This window comes from Erythrolamprus reginae, chromosome 1 (genome assembly GCF_031021105.1).
Source record: "Erythrolamprus reginae isolate rEryReg1 chromosome 1, rEryReg1.hap1, whole genome shotgun sequence".
Classification (NCBI taxonomy): domain Eukaryota; kingdom Metazoa; phylum Chordata; class Lepidosauria; order Squamata; family Dipsadidae; genus Erythrolamprus; species Erythrolamprus reginae.
Window position 1 is genome coordinate 391568449 of NC_091950.1, and position 24405 is coordinate 391592853.

Below are 24405 nucleotides of genomic sequence, written 5' to 3' on the forward strand. Positions count from 1 at the left end.
ATTAAACCTACCCAAAGGCTTTGTCAAATAAATTGTTTAATTACATCCGGAACCGCCTTCTACTGCACGAATCCCAGCGGCCAATAAGGTCCCACAGAGTTGACCTTCTCCGGGTCCCATCGACCAAACAATGTCGTTTGGCAGGCCACAGGGGAAGAGCCTTGTCTGTGGCGGCCCCGGTCCTCTTGAATCAACTCCCTCCAGAGATTAGAACAGCCCCCACCCTCCTTGTCTTTCGCAAATTACTCAAGACCCACCTTTGTCGCCAGGCATGGGGGAGTTAGGATATTCCTTCCCCTAGGCCATTACAAGTTATGTATGGTATGTTTGTGTGTATGTTTGGTTTTTATAATAAGGGTTTTTAGTTGTTTTATTAAATTGGATTGTTACATGTTGTTTTTTATCATTGTTGTTAGCCACCCCGAGTCTGCAGAGAGGGGCGGCATACAAATCCAATTAATAATAATAATAATAATAATACTGTAATAATAATAATAATAATAATAATAATAATAATAATAATAATAATAATGCCTTCAAAAATGAACCCTTTTTGGTGCATGGACACGTTGCAACAATAACAATAACTTTTTAAAAAAGGAAAGAAGGAGTTACATGCACCTATAGCCTGCCAATCCTTAGTATAAACAGGAGTTTCTTTTCTTAGAATCCTACAAGATAAGGAAAGAAAGAGCCTAGGAAATCAATTAGTCGAATCCGTTGCATAATGCCGCAGTCTACTGTTATAACATCCTCAACACATTCAGCTTTTGTCTGAACACTGTGGTGAATGGGAGTATATTTCTATCCAAAGCAATCTGGTCCACAGTTAAACCATTTTTTACTGTTAAGATTTATTTTTTTCCGGATGTCTAACCAGAATCTATATCCTTGTAATTTAAAACCATTATTTCATGTCCACTTTCTTTCACAGCAAAATTGCCACCGATTATGTATGCTGTGGCCAATGTAGGCGGCAGCAGACTGAGGAACTTGATTTAAAATAATAATGTTTTCCTTCCTTCCTTCCTTCCCTCCCTCCCTCCTTCCTTCCTTCTTTTTTTCCTTCCTTCCTCCTTCCCTCCCTCCCTCCTTCCTTCCTTCCCTCCCTCCCTCCTTCCTTCCTTCATTCCTTCCCTCCCTCCCTCCTTCCTTCCTTCCTTTTTTCCTCCCTCCCTCCCTCCCCCCCCTCCCTCCCTCCCAGCCAATTGCACAGCTTTCCTAATTTGGCTGACAACCAAAATTATCTGTTTTCCAAAAGCATTAGCCTTGTTTTCAATTCCCAGAATTAATGAGGCTGAAAAAAATTACTCCTTTTTTCATTTTGGAGTTGGAAGAGTTTAAAGAATAAATCAAGTACATCTTGCCTTAAAATCCCCTGAATTCATTTTTAAATAAGATTGAATCCCAACGTGATAGACGCCTTTCAGCTTTTGTGGCTCCCTACATATTTCAAGAGGTCAAGATGCAGCTGATGGAAGAACTGGAAAATAATGGTGGAAAGTCCAATTGAAGATAATATAAATAACTCAAGAGTGAACTATGGATTCCTTGATGCCCTGGGAGCTTGATAGACATTCATTACCCAACTAGGTAACGTCATCAATGCCACTGCACTGTGAATAGGGTTTGCTTCTTGTTTATGTAGCTAACTAACAAGAAGAAAACCACCAACACAGGCAGGGCAAATTACTGTATATAAACAGGGAGCAAACCCCACACTCACTCTCTTCAGGGAATACACAAAAAAAATCTAGCTCAGAGAACACCAAGGATTCCACAGTGGCCAAAGGGCAGGAAAATTCATGCCAATATATTTTGAATAATGGCAGTCCATTTGAAGCTCTGGGTATGGACATGGCATATGTGTGAAATACCTACTAGTTCCAATAAATATCTATTTCATGCTTGGAGAACAGCTATTGTGTGTCTTGTAAAACTGTTTGGATGAAAACTTCTCAATGAGAATCAAATATATTTATATTTTCCCGAGACAACTTCTCAATGGTTTATCCCAAAGTACAACAAATTCTAAGCAGGAGTAATGCATTTATTTATATATTTTTTCTTGTTCCCTTTCCCTTACTATTTTCTTTGCTTGCCTTTCTGCTCAGTTAGTTTCTCAACTGCTTCTTGGAGGAGGGACTCTCCCTTTTTTTGTTATGTTCTGAGATGACATAATTATGTTAATAATGTACCCACTTTGCTTACAGAGCTGGAAGAGGAGTCTTTTCAGCCATGAAGTTGGGCAAGACACGTCCCTCGAAAGATGACCATCACCGAAAGCAAGGTATGCATGTACTCACCACCTAAACTTCAATCAAATCAGTGAACTACTACAATCTTTTACACCGAGACTGCAAATTTGCACTTTCAGAGTAGGTGCAAGAGATGGGTACTACTTCGAACTCAAATAACTCTCAGTTAATTTCATTTTGGAAAAGCCAATTTCCTGCATTTACTTGTTTACAGATCGATTGATTGACTGACTGATTTACAATATATATATATATTTACAGCCTGATCCAACTTAAAGGGACAATGAAATCCTATATCAACAAGAAAAACCAACATTTCATTATCAAACTCCCCAGTAAACAATCAAAAACTTTATAGGTGCTCAATCTTTTAAACTTTCCTAAGAGTCAAAACACTGCTTTGGTTAGTTCAAAGAATGGCAACCAGATAGGGACCACTTGTTCTTCCAGCAAAAAGTGTTCCATGGAATTGGATTTCTATTGAGAAGGCCAGTTGCCTGGCTGAGACGCATGTGCCTTTTGACTCTTCCATGTATGTATCAAAACTGTCATTCATGATTGCATATCTTCATGCCTCTACACTTCTCTGAGAATGCAGTACAAATAGCTTTTAAACAAGACAATCTGGATCAATTCACCATAACTAGGAATTTTCCAGTATGAATTTTCACGTATTGCCTTGATACCTGGAGAATTCTGAGAGCTGAGATAGAAGATCCAGTTTGGAAAATCATCCAGGCACTTTTAATAGTTATATAATTATAATTTTATTTGTTTGTTTGTTTGTTTGTTTGTTTGTTTGTTTACTTACTTACTTACTTACTTACTTATTTATTTACTTATTTATTTAGAGTTGAAAGGGACCATGCAAGTCATCAAGTCCAAACACCCTGCCCGAGCAGGAATCCTAAAGCACCCCAGCCAAATGGCAGTCCAATCTCCTCTTGAAAGTGTCCAGAGTTGGGGAGTTCACAACCTCCGCAGGCAGGTTGTTCCCCTGGTTGATTGCTCTGACCCTCAGGAAGTTCTTCCTTACTTCTAGGTTGAATCTCTCCTTGGTCAGCTTCCAGCCATTGTTCCTCGTCCGACCCTCTGGTGCTCTGGAAAATAGAGTGCCCCCCTCCTCTCTGTGGCAACCCCCCATATACCTCTATACAGCTATCATGTCCCCTCTGCCCCTCCTTTTCTCTAGGCTACCCATGCCCAGTTCCCGCAATCTGTCTTCGTAAGTCTTGGTTTCAAGTCCCCTAATCATTTTGGTTACTCTTTTCTGCACCTTCTCCAGAGTTTCAATGCCTCTTTTGAAGTGTGGTGACCAGAACTGGATGCACTACTCCAGATGTGGTCTGACCAGGGCGTAGAAGAGTGGTATTAATATTTCCCTGGTCTTGGAGTGTATCCCCCTATTGATGCAGCTTAGGATAGTGTTGGCTTTTTTGGCCGCTGTTGCACATTGTTGACTAATGTTTAGTTGATTATCCACCAAGACTCCAAGATCTCTGTTGCAGTCATTTAATAAATTATATCATGACTGGATCACAGCTCACCATACTTTATCATACTTTATCTCACCCTTCTTGAAAGGATGCCCATTGATAAAGTTTTGTGGTAACCAATCAAATGTTTTAACTATAAATTGTCTTTCCTGGACAGATCAACCAGCTATCTTGGAAGCAGAAGATCTGGACCGTAAAGCAATTCGGCTTGGAGGTGGCCTGGATCCAGATACCATCTCCCTGGCATCAGTCACAGCTGTGACCACCAATGTGTCTAATAAGAGGTGAGTACAAGACAACTCAGAAAGCGGAGATCAGATCTACACATGTTAAGATTGTAAAAAAGATGTGAGGGGGGGGGGGAAAGAGAGAAATGTGGCACTTAACAATAGAGGCAAAATATTAACCTATTAGCTTATTGAAACATTTTATTTATTTCTATTCTGCCTTTATTAACAAATAACTACATTTTGTAACCTTTTGCTTAAAGTTCAAAGTGACTCATCAAATGTATTATTCTTTCTGGATGATGTTAGGATTTTTGCCTGGCTTATTCATAATGCTAAAATATAAGCCATCATTTGCCATGTCACGATAGATATATTTATATGTTTGTGCTAACCCACAATGAAGCCAAACCACACATTGTACATAATATACACAATGGGCTAAATATTATATTGTTATTTATTATGTCATTGCTATTATTATCTTTCACTATTATCATGGTCTTTTAAAGATCCAAGCCAGATATTAAAATGGAGCCCAGTGCAGGAAGACCCATGGACTACCAGGTGAGATGGTTACAGTCTCTCATTTGTGCTATATGTGAGCATTATGTCCCCCCCCCCCCAAATAAGACCTGTCTTATATTTTTTTTAACCCTGAAATAAGCACTTGGCCTTATTGCCATGCACTTAAAAGCCTGATTGGGCTTAGTATCATGGGATGTCTTATTATAGGGGAAACAAGATAATATGGAAGTGTAAAGTCTCCACCACCACTGCCCGCTGAAAGCGGGGCGTCTGGTCACACTATACATGTCCCAAAGCAGGAATTGTTGAAGGCACATCAAGAAGAGGAAAGTGATATTAGCGCAATTAGTATAACTCAGAAGCATGTTGTGCTATTGCAGCTTGCTTAAGCCATGCTTAGTAGATCTGTGTTTGATTGAATCAATGCAATTGCTTTGGTTCACAAAATATTCTGAAGCATAAACTTTCCAACCACAATTTAACGTAATACAAGGGCATAATAAATAGTATTTAGTATTTAGGTTAACATAATACCAATAGCATTTAGACTTATATACCACTTCACAGTGCTTTACAGCCCTCTCTAAGTGGTTTACAGAGTCAGCATATTTCCCCCAACAATCTGGGTCCTCATTTTACCGACCTCAGAAAGATGGAAGGCTGAGTCAACCTTGAGATGGCAACATTTGAATTGCCAAACTGCAGGCAGGCAGTGATGGACAGAAGTAGCGCTTCAGTACTTTAACTGCTGCGCCACTACGGCTCTTGTTATATTTTGTGAATCAGCTTTATTCTCCATTCTGCTGCTATTTAATAACAGAATAGAGCTGAAAGGGACCTTAGAGGTCTTCAAGTCCAACCCCTGCTCAAGCAGGAGACTCTATACCAGTGATGGTGAACCTTTTTTCCTTCGGGTGCTGAAAGAGCGTGCGTATGCACTATCGCACATGCCATAATTCAATGCCTGGGGAGGGCAAAAACAGCTTTCCACACACCCCGGAGGCCCTCTGGAGGCCAGAAATGGCCAATTTCCTAACTTCTGGGGGGCCTAGTAGGCTCGCGTTTCACTCTCCCTGGCTCCAAATGCTTCCCTTGAGCCAGGGGAGGGTATAAAAGCCCTCCCCCATCCTTCCAAAGATTCTCTGGAATCCAAAAACGCCTTCCCAGAGCCTCTGTGCAAGCCAAAAATCAACTGGCCGGCACACACATGCACATTGGAGCTGAGCTAGGGCAATTGCTCACATGCCAGCAATTATGGCTCCGCGTGCCACCCGTGCCATGGGTTCGGCATCACTGCATTTCAGACAGGTGTGTGTCCAGTCTTTTCTTAAAAACCTCCAGGGATGAAGCACCTACAACTTCTGAAGGTGTTCATGATGCTGCAGATTGACAAGCCTTTCTAGTTTTCGCAAAGCCACCATAGGTAGCATGTAGTTTCCTTTAGGAAGAAAATGAGTAGAGAGAAATTGGAAGGAGGGTGATGGATCCTTGGGGATGCATCTGACAATGTGTTTCTTTTCCTTCTCTCACCAGGTCAGCATCACAGTAGTTGAAGCACGGCAGCTGGTGGGGCTCAACATGGATCCGGTAGTGTGTGTGGAGGTGGGAGATGAGAAGAAGTACACCTCCATGAAGGAATCAACTAACTGCCCCTACTATAATGAGGTGAGCTCGCTACCTCTAACAACAGACCTGTCATTTCCTTCCTGATAGATACAGTGTTCCCTCGACTTTCGCAGGTCCTAACTTCGCGAAAAGTCTATACCATGTTTTTTTTAAAAAAAATTAATTAAAAATACTTTGCGGTTTTTTTCTACACCACGTTTTTTTCCACCCGTGACATCATACGTCATTGCCAAATTATTGGGTTTTAAAAAATATTTTAATTGATTTTTAAAAAATATGAACATACACACAACATAAAACAGGTGCTCTGTGAGTAGTGCCCACCGCCAGACAAGAATTTACACCCCACCACCAATTCGGGGGTGTTTCTTGTATATACCCATTTTAACTCCAGAGCAAAATATCTGTTTACATGTTATAGAGTGCTTCCAATTAACAAATTATTGTTATTTATTTATTTATTTATTTATTATTTAGATTTGTATGCCGCCCCTCTCCGCAGACTCGGGGCGGCTCACAACAAGACACAGCGAATCATAACAAATCCAAATAGATTTAAAATATTTAAAAAGATTTAAAAAGAACCCCATTTACTAACAATACCATGTATAAATTGAACATGCCCGGGGGAGGTGTTTCAGTTCCCCCATGCCTGACAGTAAAGGTGGGTTTTAAGGAGTTTACGGAAGGCAGGGAGAGTAGGGGCAGTCCTAATCTCTGGGGGGAGTTGGTTCCAGAGAGTCGGGGCCGCCACAGAGAAGGCTCTTCCCCTGGGGCCCGCCAACCGACATTGTTTAGTTAACGGGACCCGGAGAAGGCCCACTCTGTGGGACCTAATCGGTCGCTGGGATTCGTGCGGCAGAAGGCGGTCTCAGAGATAATAAATAATTATGTTAATAAATAATTATGTTAATAAATATCAGGATCATTAAGTATCTTCTTCAATGGTGAGTATTCCTGATCTTTTTACTATACAGGACCTTGGTAACCCTTTTAACACTCTTTCTTTTTTTTGTCTATTACAGTATTTTGTCTTTGACTTTCATATTCCGCCAGATGTCATGTTTGATAAAATCATCAAATTATCGGTGAGCAATTTTTACCTCTCCGTTGGAATAGTCTCTGAAGCATGACCAAAGAAGAAAGTATTCCCATTTTGAAAGATGACATCCAGAAATGCAGCTAGAGTAGATATGGATAAATAATAACGGGGAAGGTATATTTGAGCTGAGCTTGCCACCTGATGACTTCATATTGAGCCCTGGCAGCGCAGTGGTGAAAATGCAGTATTGCAGGCTTAACTCTGCTGACTGCCAGGAATTCAATCCTCACCAGTTCAAGTCAACACTCAGCCTTCTATCTTTCTGAAGTCAGTAAGATGAGGAGCCAGACTGTTGGGGGCAATATGCTGACTCTGTATACCACTCAGAAAATGCTGTAAAGCACCGTGGAGCAGTATATAAATGCTATTGCTATTCATCTCACTTTGTGGGCATGAACATAATATAGTTTGCTATTGCCTCTTATTGGTATTGCTTTTACAATTTACATTAATGTTCACCTGTCAGAAAAAGCTGGGCTTCAGCTGTATGGTGGTGGCTGTAATCTTGACTCTCCTTTTTTGCACAGTCTGTAGACACTCCTGGTAGAATGACGGAAGGTGTTATTTATTTAGAATCACATTTCTGACAGCAGAGCTGTCTTGAAAATTTGTAGAACCAATAAGCTGAAATTGTTGCGCTCAAATGACAAATCCTTTCAGTAAGATATGTGTAGCTGCAGCAACTTATATAAAGGATAAACAAGTAGAGGGAAATGTGGCCCTTAGAGTAATGTGAGCAATTGCTTAATTTTAATAATTTAACAGAATTACCGAAAATATCCTTTTTTGTAGCCTGCAAGACATGCAGCTTTGGACTTATTACCACTAGTGCTGGGCGAACCCAACGGTGTTCGGGTTTGGCAAGTTCGGATGAACTTTACGCAAAATTCAGCCGAACCTGAACTGAACCTGAACTCGAACCTAAACGAGGAATCCCTCCCACGAAGAGATTCTGGGGGTGGAGCTTTGACGTCACCGGCAGGTTGCTAAGGACGCCAAGGTGATCACTACCTGGGTTCCTGGATCACCTTGGCGTCCTTAGCAACCTGCTGGTGACGTCAAAGCTCTGAATGCTGAACACGACTCCAAACTTTGTCCGAAGTTTGAAAAAATATTGGGTTCATGTTCGGCAGCCCGTCCCACTCTAATATCTCTTCCATGAATGGCATTGAAACCCCACACCCAATTACCTCAAATCCTTTGCTTTTATACTGACTGCTGGAAGTGACATCAAACCCCCAGAGGTAAAGCTGTAAGTTTATTTCGCTTTACTATGCAAGTCCTGTTGCCTTCTCAGAAATCTCCGATATTGGGCATCTAATAATGGGTTGGCCACTCTAATGTCTGCTTTATCCTCTGACTGAGATCCCATTGTTATATCAGCACCCTCTGGTGATTAAATAATAATAATAATAATAATAATAATAATAATAATAATAATAATAATTATTATTATTATTATTATTATTATTATTATTATTAATTAATTAGATTTGTATGACACCTCTTTCCGAAGACTCGGGGTGACTCACAATATAATACACAATGTACAAATCCAGTATTAAAAAACAGATTAAAACCCTTATCATAAAAATTTAATCACACAACCCAAGCAAACCATACATAAATCATAGTAGCCAAGGGGCATATCAACTTCCCCAAGCCTGGCGACATAGGTGGGTTTTCAGGAGCTTGCGAAAGGCAAGGAGGGTGGGGGCAGTTCTAATCTATGGGGGGAGTTGATTCCAGAAGGCTGGGGCCACCACGGAGAAGGCTCTTTCCCTGGGTCCTGCCAGACGGCATTGCTTAGTCGATAGGACCCGGAGAAGGCCAACTCTGTGGGACCTAACCGGTCACTGGGATTCATGCAGCAGATTCCTCGGGTTCATTCAGGTCACTTTTCCCCTCAATCTCACTCTCTGCATCAGCTGCATCAGTGAATAGAGGGGCCTGGCGCATCCTCGCCTCAGAATCTGACATTACCAGAGGTGGACACGGAGCGCTCACAACAGGGTCGGAGAAATCTCCCTGTGGAGAGCATTCCACAGGCATTCTGGACGTGGTTTCTAACTCCCAAGGCAGGTTTCTTGGCAATCTTGTGGTCTGCTGTGCCTGAGGTTACCTCTGCTTTGTTAACCTGTAGGTGATTCACTCCAAGAACATCCTGCGCAGCGGAACCTTGGTGGGTTCTTTCAAAATGGACGTGGGAACCGTCTACACCCAACCAGGTGTGTAATGCAAAATATATGTGTTATATTGTGGGAAAAGGAGTTGTGTAAGAAGAGAAAATCTCTTGCTTTTTCTGGTCTTTTCTGGAAATTTTGCTTGGGAGGCACTTCCTGTCAAAAACTCATTTTCATGCAGTTTTCCAGGTCTGTACTCCCAGGAGCTATTAAACATCCCAGTTTCTGCTGACAGTATGACTAGAGCCCTCCGCTTCTAATGTAGCTTTTCATCAATGTCCCAGCTGACTGTGAGACCACGACAAAAGTATAATTCTTGTGGCCTCCATTCTTCTCCACCCTGGCCATAGGAGTCTCAGAAGAATTGCTTTCCACTTTTTAACAGTTTATTCTAGTTTATTCATCCAAACACAGTAGATTACATTTAAGTAGATTACATTTACATTTTAAAAAGTAACTTAGAACTAAGGAAAAGCTACCTGACAGTTAGAACAATTAATCAGTGGAACAGCTTGCCTCCAGAAGTTGTGAATGCTCTAACACTGGAAACTTTTAAGAAGATGTTGGATAACCATTTGTCTGAAATAGTGTAGGGTTTCCTGCCTAAACAGGGGGTTGGACTAGAAGACCTCCAAGGTTCCCTTCCAACTCTGTTGTTGTTGTTAACTAGTCAGTAGTTTTTGGGGAAACTACATTCATATGATGAAATATAAAATTAGATTTTTTAAAAATGTTATTCTGCAAATGCTGCTGTCCAGGGCAGGTTCCTTTTACCTCCATACCTCTCATGCGCAGAAGCAAGACAACACCCAAAGTCTTGCATGTGTGTCCCCTCACATGATTTTGTTTCCCCGCATGCACAAAAGCAAAAAAAAGCACCCAAAATTAGTAAAAATGGAACCACACATGGACCGGCAAAGACAGCACCAGAGCTGTTGCACACAAATGGCACAATCGGGGGGTCACTACCGGACTACCACAAACCTCACTGGCAGGAACTCACCTCTGTGCCGTCCTCTATATTTCTATTAGGACATACATTTTGGCATCAAATGTTGTCTTAATGGGGTGTTAGTCTTGTCAACTGAGCTCCAGCTTATTCATAGTTCTTTCTTCTTTCTTTGCAGAGCATCAGTTCTACCACAAGTGGGCCATCTTGTCTGATCCAGAAGACATCACGGCTGGGCTGAAAGGCTACGTAAAAGTTGACATTGCAGTGGTGGGCAAAGGAGACAATATAAAGACACCCCACAAAGCTAATGAGACAGATGAGGATGATATTGAAGGGTGAGAAGTAGGGCTTGCTGGGCAGGGTTGGTTTCCCCCTATCAGTTATGGCTAGCCATTTTTTCCCTGGGTGCCAAAAGCACATAAATAATAGCAAACGCATGTGCCCACTCCATAATGCTATGCTTCCCTGTGCAACACGCCCCATGTTGCCTCACCCTCTACACATACACAGTCTCCCCCTGTGTTGTCGTCCCCCCCATGCCCTATTTTGGGCCTAGCAAGCCTCCTTGAAGTCTCTAAAAACAGCTCATTTCTGGACTTCTGGGAGGCCTGTTTTTCGCCCTCTCAGAGCCTCCACACGAGCCCTGTACTTATTGGCATCCAAAACAGGATGTTATCCAATAGCCATGAATTCTTTCAGGGCAACTTTGGTTGGGTTCTGCATCTGTTTGCTCTTTGAGAACTTAAGAGAAGTAAAAATGTTCACGTTGTCTCTCCTCAAAATCATCCACCACTGATCTATTGCCATCATCTTTCCTAAGAAAGCCACCCATCTATTGTATTGTTTTTTCTCCCTTTATTTTATGTGATTTTTGCATTCTCAGTCTCAAATATCATTTCCTGGCCATGCAATTTTTTTAAAAAACTTATTGTTTTGCTTGTTTATATGAGTCTTATATGAGTCTTTGGAGAGGGACGGCATACAAATCTAACTATAACTATTTGTATGGCCACCCATTTCAGGCTGGTAAAATGGGACAGATTTTTGCAAATAACTTTATTTTTTTTAAAAAAAAGAAGACGACCTGGGCAAATATGCTCTACGAAAATATTTTAAAAGTAATATTGCAGGAACTGGGTTGCAGGAATGTGGTATGTTTAGTTTAATGAAAAGAAGGACCAGGGGAGACATGCCGCCCCAAGTTTTCGGAGAGGGGCGGCATACAAATCCAAATAATAAATAAAAATAAATAAATAAATGATAGCAGTGTTCCAATATCTCAGGGGTTGCCACAAAGAAGAAGGAGTCAACCTATTCTCCAAAGCACCTAAGGGTAGAACAAGACGCAATGGGTGGAAACCAAATAAGGAGAGAAGTAACTTAGAACTAAGGAGAAATTTCCTCCCAGTCAGAACAGTTAATCAGTAGAACAGCTTGTCTCCAGAAGCTGTGAATGCTCCAACACTGGAATTTATTTATTTATTTATTTTATTTTATTTGTTGGGTTTGTATGCCGCCCCTCTCCGTGGACTCGGGGCGGCTAACAACAGTGACAAAAAACAGAATGTAAAAATCCAATACTACAACTGCTAAAAACCCTTGTGTGGGTGTGGGTCAGGAATCCCTGACCCACACCCACTTTTCATGACAGTCTCGACTAGGTTACAGTTTTCCTCTGGTCCCTTCATGGAGGAAGCCCACTAGACCACCTGAAGTCCTGCTTTGAATATAATTAGCAGTCTCCATTCATCCCTGGTTTACTGGTTCTTGCAGGAACCTACTACTTCCAGATGGGGTTCCATCAGAAAGGCAATGGGCTCGCTTCTACATTAAGATTTATCGAGCAGAGGGGCTTCCACGCATGAACACTAGCATCATGGCCAACGTGAAGAAAGCCCTTATTGGGGAAAACAAAGACCTGGTGGATCCTTATGTCCAGGTGTTTTTTGCAGGACAGAAGGTATGTGATATCCAGTGAGATCTTAATGGATCAGACAGCCAGACAGCCATTCATGTTTATTTTATATAAATTTGACAAATAAATACAAATAGATAAATTTGATAGATAAATAAATACAGTGGTACCTCTACTTACGAACTTAATTCGTTCCGTGACCAGGTTCTTACGTAGAAATGTTTGTAAGAAGAAGCATTTTTTCTCATAGGAATCAATGTAAAAGCAAATATTGTGTGCGATTGGGGAAACCACAGGGAGGGTGGAGGCCCTGTTTCCTCCCAGGAGATTCCTAGAGAGGCCCCACGGAGGCTTCTCCCTGCCTTCTCTGGCCCTGTTTCCTCCCAGGAGATTCCTATAAAGACCCCATGGAGGCTTCTCCCTGCCTTTTCCAGTTACAGTTTCGGAGGCTTGGGTTTATAAGTGGAAAATGGTTCTTGAGAGCAGGCAAAAAAATCTTGAACACCCAATTCTTATCTAGAAAAGTTCGTAAATAGAAGCGTTCTTAAATAGAGGTACCACTGTATATTTATGTTATCCCAGCATAGGAATTGGCATTTTAGTAGGGACCAGAATGTAACTGATCGTAGTCAAGAGTTTCATTCAGTCCAAGTATTATAGAGCAGCCTTTCCCAATCTGATGCTCTGCAGATATACAGTATTTAACAGAGATCGTGCTGGTTGAGGTATTATGCAAATTGATCTGAAACAAACTCATGGCACCGTTGTAGAAAGATGATTTAAATTTAGTCTCAAAATATGTTTTCAAGTATTTGAATATTGAAATAATTTGCTTCTAAGCTATTACAAGAATTCAAGGGAATCCACAAGGGAATATGAAAAATGGTTGCAAGAACCTGGCATGGCTATTTTAATGAAAAGAAGGACCAGGGGAGACATGACAGCAGTGTTCCAGTATCTCAGGGGTTGCCACAAAGAAGAAGGAGTCAACCTATTCTCCAAAGCACCTGAGGGTAGAACAAGAAGCAATGGGTGGAAACTAAACAAGGAGAGAAGTAACTTAGAACTAAGGAGAAATTTCCTGACAATCAGAACAGTTAATCAGTGGAACAGCTTGCCTCCAGAAGTTGTGGATGTCCCAACACTGGAAGTTTTTAAGCAGATGTTGGATAACCATGTGTCTGAAGTAGTGTAGGGCTTCCTGCCTAAGCCGGGGATTGGACTAGAAAACCTCCAAGGTCCCTTCCAACTCTGTTGTATTATTATTATTATTATTATTATTATTATTATTATTATTATTATTATTATTATTATTATTATTATTATTACATGTGCAAATCTCTTCATTTGCCCAAGGAATAGTAATGATAATTATATAGACCCAGTGATTAAATCCATTTTTTTTTACTACCAGTTCTGTGGGAGTGGCTTAGTGGGCATGGTGTGGCTCGGTGGGCGTGGCAGAGGAAGGATCCTGTAAAATCCCTTTGGGGCCAACCAGAGGTGCTCCAAACTAATCAAAATTTCTGCTATCGGTTCTCCAGAACCTATCAGAACCTCTTGGATTTCACCCCTGTATTCTAAAGTTCAGAGACTCCATAATCTCTTCATACCAATCTTGAAAGAGCAGCAGTAGGAGAAGGTTAATAATATGGATGCCTTAATCCATCAAGTTCTGAAATTCTTTCAATCTTATGTCCATGGCCTAGGGGAAAACGTCTGTTCAGAAGAGCAGCTACGAACCTGTTTGGAATGAACAGATAGTTTTTGCAGAGATGTTTCCCCCTCTCTGCAAAAGGATCAAGGTCCAGATCCGAGACTCCGACAAGGTCAACGATGTGGCTATTGGAACCCATTTCATTGATCTGAGGAAGATCTCCAATGAAGGAGACAAAGGTAAGGAAAACGCAGAAATTCTGTCTTCAAACACCTCTGGGGTTTTTTTTACTTAATGGTTTTGCTCCTATTCTTCATTTTTTGGTGACTTGTCTCCAAATCTAGTTATATTTTTCTATTTAGAAACATAGAAACATAGAAGACTGACGGCAGAAAAAGACCTCATGACCCACCTAGTCTGCCCTTATACTATTTCCTGTATTTTATCTTAGGGTGGATATATGTTTATCCCAGGCATGTTTAAATTCAGTTACTGTGGATTTACCAACCACGTCTGCTGGAAGTTTGTTCCAAGGATCTACTACTCTTTCAGTAAAATAATATTTTCTCACGTTGCTTTTGATCTTTCCCCCAACTAACTTCAGATTGTGTCCCCTTGTTCTTGTGTTCACTTTCCTATTAAAAACACTTCCCTCCTGGACCTTATTTAACCCTTTAACATGTTTAAATGTTTCGATCATGTCCCCCCTTTTCCTTTTTGTAGGTGAGGTCTCCAGAACTGAACACAGTATTCCAAATGTGGTCTCACCAGTGCTCTATATAGCGGGATCATAATCTCCCTCTTTCTGCTTGTTATACCTCTAGCTATACAGCCAAGCATCCTACTTGCTTTCCCTATTGCCTGATTGCACTGTTCACCCATTTTGAGACTGTCAGAAATCACTACCCCTAAATCCTGAAGTTTTTGCTAACACAGAAATGCCAATACAATACTCAGATTGAGGATTCCTTTTCCCCAAGTGCATTATTTTACATTTGGAAACATTAAACTGCAGTTTCCATTGCTTTGACCATTTATCTAGTAAAGCTAAATCATTTACCATATTACAGACACCTCCAGGAATATCAACCCTATTGCACACTTTAGAGTCATTGGCAAATAGGCAAACCTTCCCTACCAAACCTTCCCCTAACAACAAAGGTTCATAAATGTCTTATAATAGGATGCATTTTTAAAAGATTTAAAACTTCAGTGGGTTTGGCCACCATGGCTTCCTTACACCTCTCAATGCTAATATTTCTAGTAACACATATCTTCCAACAACATTTCCTTATCCAGTTGCACTGCCTTCAACAAGATCACATGAAGTGTTAATATCACTTACAATATCTTGGCAAGACCACAGTTGGAGTCTTCGGAGAGGGGCGGCATACTAATGTAATAAATTATTATTATTATTATTATTATTATTATTATTATTATTATTATTATTATTTGCAAATGAGCCAACTGAATTATTAAAAGCTGTTTTGGAATGAATACATATCCAATTCTGCTTATCTCTACAAGGTTTCTTGCCCACCTTTGGCCCTGCCTGGGTAAACATGTATGGGTCCACCCGCAACTATACCCTGATGGATGAACATCAGGATTTGAACGAAGGCCTGGGTGAAGGGGTTTCCTTCCGAGCACGTCTGCTTATTGGTTTAGCAGTAGAGATCTTGGATACCAGCAATCCTGAAATCACCAGTTCCACAGAAGTTCAAGTTGAATTAGCCACTCCTGTCACTGAGGTATGTTTCCTGTGTTGTAATGACTACAATGTCTTATGTTCTCAGGATATCACACAATCACATTTAGTGGGGAAGCTTCCCTTCAATAGACTTTAGTCCATTCTTTATTGCAAATAGCTCTGTTTTTCAGGGTGAACCAAAACTTGTCTTGTTGATGAAGATCTAAGAAAACAATGTTTATTTATTTAGTTATTTCAGCAATATGGCCAAAGGGTGCTGTATGTCTGTGGTTCCAGGTTTGATTCCTCTGAAGGCACAAACTTAAACCTAATTCCTAGTTAGTCATATTTTATTGGTTAAAAAAACCCCACAAAATATTTTACTGCTAAATTACATGCTTTGTGAGATTTAGCTGGTTCAGATTGGTTTGGGGAACTGGTAGTAGCAACCTGTGGGTGGGTCCACCTGTCCATCTGCCCCAGCACTATGCCATCCTATTTAGCCATGTTTTCTAAGCCATGCACATTCATGCAAACTGTGTGCATGATTAAAGCACATTTGCAGAAGGTCGCACACATGCGCAGAAGGCGTGCATGTGCTCACATTTTCGATGTTGGGCAAACCAGTAGGTACATTATGTGAATACCATCTGGGTATGTTCCCATGCCACCAAACAAGAAAAGAGCTTACTAGGTATGGTAATCTTTTGGAGTTGGAGAATTCCTTTAAAATGCTGAGAATTGTTATGGATGCTCTTTTAAAAAGCATGCTTAGGAGGAGTTGGCCTTCTTCAGGTCCCATCAGCCAGGCAATGCCATCTGGTGGGGCCTAGCAGAAGAGCCTTCTCTGTGGCAGCCCCAGCCTCTAGAATCAACTCTCTCCTGAGATTTTTACCGCCCCCACTCTCTTGGCCTTTCGCAAGGTATTAAAAACTCACCTTTGCCAGCAGGCTTTGGGCCATTGAGTGCTAAAATCTTATTCCAGCTGATGATGTGAATGAGTGATTTGAATGGTGGATGAGTGTTTTTTAAGTATCAGGGTTTTATATTCATTTTGGATTTTAGGGATTTAGACTCATTGGATTTCTGACATGCTTATTTTCATATTATGTAGTTCTCTTGTGAGCTGCCCTGAGTCTTCAGGGGAGGGCATCATAGAGGATAGATAGATAGATAGATAGATAGATAGATAGATAGATAGATAGATAGATAGATAGATAGATAGACAGACAGACAGACAGACAGACAGACAGACAGACAGACAGACAGACAGAGCTGGGTGGGTGGGTGGGTGGATGGATGGATGGACGGATGAACGAAGGAACAAACAAACAAACAAACAAACAAACAAACAAACTTGTTTCTGCTCAATATGTCTCCTATGGTAGCCTGCCTGTTTAAATTGATGGGCATCAAAGGGATTATTTGCAGACATATTGCTGCTCCTGATTCCATGTTTCCTACCTATGATATTGACCAATGATCTAAATAAATATTTCTTATTTACTTATTTACTTATTTACTTATTTACTTATTTACTTATTTACTTATTTACTTATTTACTTATTTACTTATTTACTTATTTACTTATTTAATTATTTACTTATTTACTTACTTACTTACTTACTTACTTACTTACTTACTTACTTACTTACTTACTTACTTACTTACTTACTTATTTACTTAATATTGATTATTATGCCACCTAACTCCTGGGGTAGTCTGGGTGGCTTACAACAAGGAATATGTCCCTTCCTTGCGTTGAAGTGTTTTACCATAATAATAAAACCTACTGTGTTTATATCCCACCCCATCCCACAGAGCTGCACAGGCAAGATGGAGGAGTTTTTTCTCTATGGATCCTTCCTGGAGGCTACCATGATTGACAGAAAGAATGGAGACAAGCCAATTAATTTTGAGGTCACAATAGGTTTGTGAAGGAATTGTGTTAAGCATTGGGTGTGGGTTAAGAAGGGGAGATTTGATTTCTGTGATGCCATAAAAAGCAGAACTGAAAGTTTCAGCTGGCTTCTCCAGGTGTCTAAACAAGAAGGATGATCTTGCAGAATTGCTCTAGTCTGAGAAATGCTATTTCACTATTATTGATTGATGATCACTCATTGTTGCAGATGTTCTGTTCTAGCACTTAATGTTTATAAAAATACAAAGCCTGCAACACCCATGGTTGCATTTGTTCTTATCAAATAGATTTAATTCATTAATAATGAATCATAGAAAGCATTCTATTGATATTTCTAAAAATGCTATTTAGAAGAATTAAATCAAAATTGTCACAGAAAAATTCCTGAATCCAACTCCTTAAAAAGATTGCTGGTTTATTCTTAGAGTTCATTTTGTAGATATTTTAAAATTGACTGCCTATATTCAATATACTGAGCAACACAAAAATCACATCTTTCTATTTCACTTTCAACAGACAGAAGTTAAGTACACATACTGTATTTCTACTGTACGTGTAATTTTTATTTTTTATTTATTTTATTTATTTATTTATTTTGTCCAATACAAAATGAAGGTTGAAGAGAATAAACATGTAGTAAAATATATCAAGGAAAGGATAGAAGAAGAGATATGAGAATAAAATACGTCGATGAAGAAGAGAGGGAGAGATATATGAATGTAAGAAAAGATATAGGAGACATAGGAGAGACAATTGGACAGGGGACAGAAGGCACACTAGTGCATTTATGTACGCCCCTTACTGACCTCTTAGGAACCTGGAGAGGTCAATTTTTTCCCAATAGTAATGCTTTAATAAGAATTGCTAACTATAAGGAGTTCCCAAAGGTGCTTTTTCAAGAGGCAACTGGAAGGTTCTTGGATGGGAAGTGAAACATCTTCACACACACACAACCAGCCACCCCCCCAAAAAAGTCCAGTTTTCTCTTCAAAAACCTCCTTTAGGACAACAATGACCTGGATGATTGAGAATCTCCATAGACTTTTATCTACAAGGGAGTATGCTTAGAACAGATATCATATTCCTTTTGCATCTTAAACTTTACATTGATTATATTTCTACTATGTTGAATATCCATAACTCTGTTCAATTTACTATACTATTTTTATTTTTTCAATATTTGAATTTGTATATTTTCTGCCCACAAATATATTTCTGGATGAAACTGTGGTTTATAAAATATGTAAAATGATAAATCGTCACTGACTCCCTCATTTGTCCAGCTACACTTCAGCTTTAATTAAAGTGTTTTTTCGCCCCAGACATTAAAACAGAAGAATGAATGGTAGGGAGATATATTTGAACGACATATGCATATTGGCATAAATGATTTTAAAATAACATATTAAGATGCCAGGGTTTCAGATAAGAATTAGTACACATGATTTGAGTAAGATTGCTTCAGGGTGGTTTGTGGTGGCAGTGATGAAATTTAAACAAATAATATAAATCTAATAAATAAATAATAAATAAATAATGAAGGTGAAGATGATTCTTGATATAAGATACAAACAAGCTAATTCTGATGTGCGATTAATTGCATAGGTGATTTTGAAACTTGCCATCACCATGATTGTTCGCATTAGTTTTAGCCTGAATTTTTGTGATTTATATTTCATTCCTTCTGATGCATCTTGATATAAAAGCTCTCCAGATGTGGAACGTAATAAAATATAGATCACTTTCAGGATTGAATCATGACAGCCGGGCATGATCATTAACATTTCATATTCCTGAGAATTATTTATGTAATATCAGTCTTATTCAAAATTTAGATTCTACGTTTCTTCTATTTCCAATCTGCAGGCGCTATACACAACAGTAATCCATTAAAGTATAACTATGAAATCTCACTGGACAATGGTATCCCTGACATTCATTCCTTGAGTTTGGGCTTCATGGTTATTCTCATTGTGCCTCTGGGTAGATCCCAGATCCCGTGGTATGATTTGGCAAGGCTTGGTAGCTCTAATAAATAGTATAATCTTTCCATTCTTCATCCTACAGAATCTGATTCCTTTTTCTTTTTCCCAAGGCAATTATGGCAATGAAATTGATGGCATGTCCAGGCCCCTTATCAAGAAGAAGAAAGATAGTGGGGATGGCAATGAGGAGGAATCTGAGCTGCTACAGAATGACAGTGATGAGGAGGCCAATATTGACGGGGAATTTTTCTCAGTCTCTACTTCTCCAGCCCTGAAACCATTGATTACTGACAGGCAAGTGTGTTAAGATATTCATGAACCGGGAAAGCCATGTTAACAAGTTTAGCCAATAAACAGGCATAGCAACTGAGTCAGCCAATGGGAGCTAACCACTTTTGAGTCTGTGCAGAGAATCAAAACTGGAATTTAAGCTTAAGGCTGGGCATGGCTCAGTCCACTCTGCCTACTCTATCGTCTCTGTTCTCTTGTCCACATTCTGAACTCTGCTGAAATGAAACTAATTATTCTCTGCTACCTGTAACTGCTTGAAGAAGAATCTATATTGGTATTGTAAAATTTACTTCATCTATATTCTTGTAGATAAAGAAATTAATGAATCCAGCTGAATCAGTCATCTGTGTGTGCTTCTGGAAATTGATTTTTTTCTGCAACAAAATTTAATAAAGTGATATTGGCCAGTCTTGTTAACATGAAAGGACATTTACTGGAAAAGAGAAAGACTGTAGGATATTTGGTTGGGTGTTAAGCTGTATAGTCATGGATTTTCTTTTCTTTGATTCAGAGGTGGGGCAAATGATATTGCATTTCCACGTCTTCAATACCATGTAGGAGGGATGACAAATCCCAAAAGACCTTTGTGCTAAGCCTTGGTCACTATTGCATTTCCATTCCCATCAATAAAAGACCAGATCTTGGAAAATTTTGCCCGAGTTTTCATGTAGGTCATGTGGTAAACTAAGTTTCCACTCCCAAATTTCTGTTGCTAAGCAAGACATTTGTTAAGTGAGTTTTTTCCCGCATTTTACAACCTTTCTTGTCCCAGTTGTTAAGTGAATCAGAGCAGTTGTTAAGTGGGTAGCATGGCTGTTAAGTGAATCTGGCTTCCCCAGTTACTTTGCTTGTCAGAAAATCACAAAAGGAATCCAGGAAGTGATCACCTTGGCGTCCTTAGCAACCTGCCGGTATACGTGATGTCAAAGCTCCGCCCCTGGAATCTCTTGGTGGGATTCCCCGTTCGGGTTTGGTTCGGGTTCGGCCAAATTTTGCATAAAGTTTGTCCAAACTTGCCAAACCCGAACACCATTGGGTTCGCCCATCACTAGTTGTAACTCCAAAAAAATCACTAAATGGAATGTTGTACTTTGAGGACTACTACCGCCAAGGTTCCAGGTAGCATCCAAACTAAATCAGAGTCCATGTCAAAGTGCTCCTCCAAGTTCCAATGTATTGCCGGAGCCATCCTGGCACTAACACTGGGAAACCCGAATCTGAGCTTTCCACCTAGTTGCAAGTTCACATCCCATGTCCCCCCCCCCCCCACAAACTTGTCACATTGCCCACTCAGATTGTGCCAGCATGGCCAGTCCTCCTTCTGCTTCCGTTCCGTCCAGGTGGGTGGGCATAGCATGGCCTTAAACCACTCTAAAGACAAGGGCAGTTACGATAAAATGAGGGTGTTTTTTTCAAATGAAAGTAGGAATGTGTTTTCTAAGAATGCTAGAAAGGAACTGAAGCACGATGGCATAGTTAGGAAAAATAGCAAATAGCCAAGAGAAATTTAGATAGCTATAGCACTTTAAATATAAATGAAAGCGAAGAACATTATCTAAATCCGGACGATAGCACCTGGAAAGGAGGTAGCACAGGATGAATGAGATATACCAGAAACAATTGGATAAATAATTAGAAAAATTTGATTAATTTGACTAAGAATTTGGGATTTCACATTGTATTGTATTAGGGATGTAAATTGGAATCTCTGTAAGGTGTGAAAAACAATAAAAAATTTATACATCCCCCCCCCCCGGAAAAAAACCCCCACTTTAAAGCCTGCTTAGTGGCTGCATCTGTTCCTTCATCTAAATCACCCTTCCCAGGTTCCCATTAAACATCAGACCTTCTTTTTTTAAATATTTTTTATTGTTTTTCAAAAGACAGACAAAAACAAACAACATTAAACATTTAAGGAGCTACCATTGCTCGGCTTGTCATAGAAGTCTAGCTAATACCGAAAAAGAAAACCCTAACTATAGTCAGATCAATACAGAAATGTCACACATGCACATTACATTCTTGTTAAGTTTAACTCTATATTCTTTATGTTAATTAAATTTCTTTATCTATAAGATATCATATACTTATTCAAAAAATAAAATATAGAAAATAGCGCTTCTGACTTTATCATACTATAAAGAAAAAAGAAAACAAGAGAACAAAAACTCTATGTTTATATTGCTTTTAAACTATTTCACTCTATCTTATAAACCTTCAAAATAATAAATTCAAATAGTTATAAATTCTTACTTATTTAATTTTTAATACTGTTTTTAGAATTCCACCATTCATATACTTTATCCCATATTTTATAAACATCAGACCTTCTATAGGTAGTGTGACGAGCCATCAATTTATCACCAACTTATACATCGGCTTGACAACCGGTATTTAGAGAAAAAATACTAACATAAGAGAGGTGGGGAACCTATTCTGATACTGATGCCACTCTTTTCTCCTGCTATTACAGGAACTATTTTCACTTACCCTATTTTGACAAGAAGCCTTGTATTTATATGAAGAGTTGGTGGCAAGACCAGAGGCGACGTCTGTACAATTCAAACATCATTGATAAGATCGCAGACAAGCTGGTGAGTTCCTGCAAGGGAAATAGAAGGATGGGAGCGGGTTGGAATTTAATGCCTCTGGAATAATCATCATCTCTTTTTAATGACCCCATAATACCATGCGGGCAGTAAAGGGCAGCCATTCACAGCCCTACTGGAACACTCTGCTAACGCTGGGGGTGCGTGTGCACACCCTGTCACGCTGTGTATTGCCAGCCCCAGAGACATTCAGAGACATTCAGTCATCAAATAGTTAACTGTGTATATGTTAATTAGTTCCATCCATGATGATGTAAAATCCTGTCTGGACAGCCAGCATCACTTCCTTTCTTCTTGGGAAGAAACTCCATTCTTTTTCTAGTCTTTAACAATGTAAGACGCACGATAAGAGCCTGGGACTAGACAAAGCTGTTTTATTTGTTTTTATTAATAAAAGTAACTTCGTTTGAAGCCGTTTCTGTAACTTAATCCGTCGCCTCCAGATTTGATTTATTGCAGCTCACGCAGGCTGTGATTTATCTACAAAATCTGACACACCCACTGTTACGTTTTATGGTTTAAATAATAGCTTGTCTTTGATTGGTTCCTGCGCGGCAGGCAGAAAAAAGTCACCAGAAATTAAACAGCTGTCTGCTGTTTTGCTGCGCTTTTGGACAAGTATAAATAGGGCAATCGGTGAGCCGTTGCCTCCGTTGGGATTTAGTGTAGCTGGTGTGTGTTAGTCTTCTGGTTCTGTCTGAATAAATATTTCTTGAAAAATCTCAACGGTCTCCTGTAGTCCCGACTTAACACCCACCCTTCAGCTTTCTCCGCATGCGCAGAGTTGTGGCCTGAAGGCAAACAGCCCTCCCCCAGTGGGCCGACCTCTAGGGAGGCACAGGGTGCCATAATTGCCACATCAAAATGAAGCAATGGAGAAAATTTTCTCAATGAGACGACCTCGATTGTATTGAGATCTCTCCTTTTATTGTATTTCACTTTTCCTGACATGTGGTACAGAATAACCAATTCGCGAATGCCACATACATTAAGCCATCCCCCAACTACTATTCACTCATGCACTGTATAAGGCAACCTCCTCGTGACTTCCCTATAGATAATTAATGGAAGCTCCTTTCTTTGCCTTTTCCTGGATTGTGTGTTTACTGGTGATTAGCAAAGGAATGAGAGTAAGGCATATATTTCCTTATATGGAAGTTAGCTATACGTTTTCCTCATGCTGTATATCAAGTTAATTATTTTCCACGTGGTCATTGATTCTGCAGCTTGCTTACTCAGCCTGGACTTTGCTTCCTTTCAATAGAGGAAGAATTAAGGTTAATACATCACCCTTCAGCAATATTCCATCCCAAAGTTCAATGCCTATGAACCTATGATTACAACAGTGGCCCGAATCAGTCCCAGATGGGAGACATCAGTGGGGAGAAATCCTCCAGGAAGGAGAGCATCTCATCAAGGAGACGACACTCCCCTGTCGCCCCCATTGCCAGAGTCTCCCCGATGAGCTGCTCTCCTTCCTGGAGGATTTTTCTCACTGGTGGCTTCCGGCTGGGACTGACTGCCGCCACCTTGCCTTTCAGGACCTGGACCCGTGGCCACCGGCCGTCCACATCTGCAGCAGCAGCGGCAGAGGTGTCCCACACTTGCCGGACGAGCGCCCCACTCTCTGGACCCACCATGGGGCTGGGTCCTGCGAGGCTTTGCACCGGTAGCGGCACTGTTGCTGCTGGCTGGGGTGGCGGGATTTGAATGTTGCACATGTGCAGAAGCCAAATCTCGCATGCATGGCATATGCATGGCCAGCGGTCATGGAGCTGCGTGCATTCCACTTCCTGCCAACCCCTGCTTGCGGGGTAAATCCTGTGCAACTGATTGGAGCTAAGTGTTTACTGGCTGGATGCCCTTCCTGTCGCCAATGCAGAGTTTTGTTCAGGAGATATATTCTCATTGTGCCCAGAGAGAGAAATAGCTGCCTCTACCTAGGGTCAAACTCAGAGCCTC

General features: G+C 40.3%; 1 protein-coding gene across 1 annotated transcript in view; it reads left to right on the top strand.

Annotated features, from left to right (window-relative positions):
- OTOF (otoferlin) overlaps nt 1-24405 on the top strand; it is a 263931-nt gene that overhangs the window by 160522 nt on the left and 79004 nt on the right. Inside the window, exons 6-18 of the mRNA XM_070734905.1 lie at nt 2214-2290; nt 3912-4038; nt 4494-4548; nt 6043-6174; nt 7161-7223; nt 9381-9465; nt 10548-10707; nt 12146-12332; nt 13997-14183; nt 15475-15698; nt 17459-17567; nt 19654-19837; nt 22308-22428. Coding sequence (XP_070591006.1) covers nt 2214-2290; nt 3912-4038; nt 4494-4548; nt 6043-6174; nt 7161-7223; nt 9381-9465; nt 10548-10707; nt 12146-12332; nt 13997-14183; nt 15475-15698; nt 17459-17567; nt 19654-19837; nt 22308-22428 — 1711 coding nt within the window. The remainder of the gene's footprint in view (nt 1-2213; nt 2291-3911; nt 4039-4493; nt 4549-6042; nt 6175-7160; nt 7224-9380; nt 9466-10547; nt 10708-12145; nt 12333-13996; nt 14184-15474; nt 15699-17458; nt 17568-19653; nt 19838-22307; nt 22429-24405) is intronic.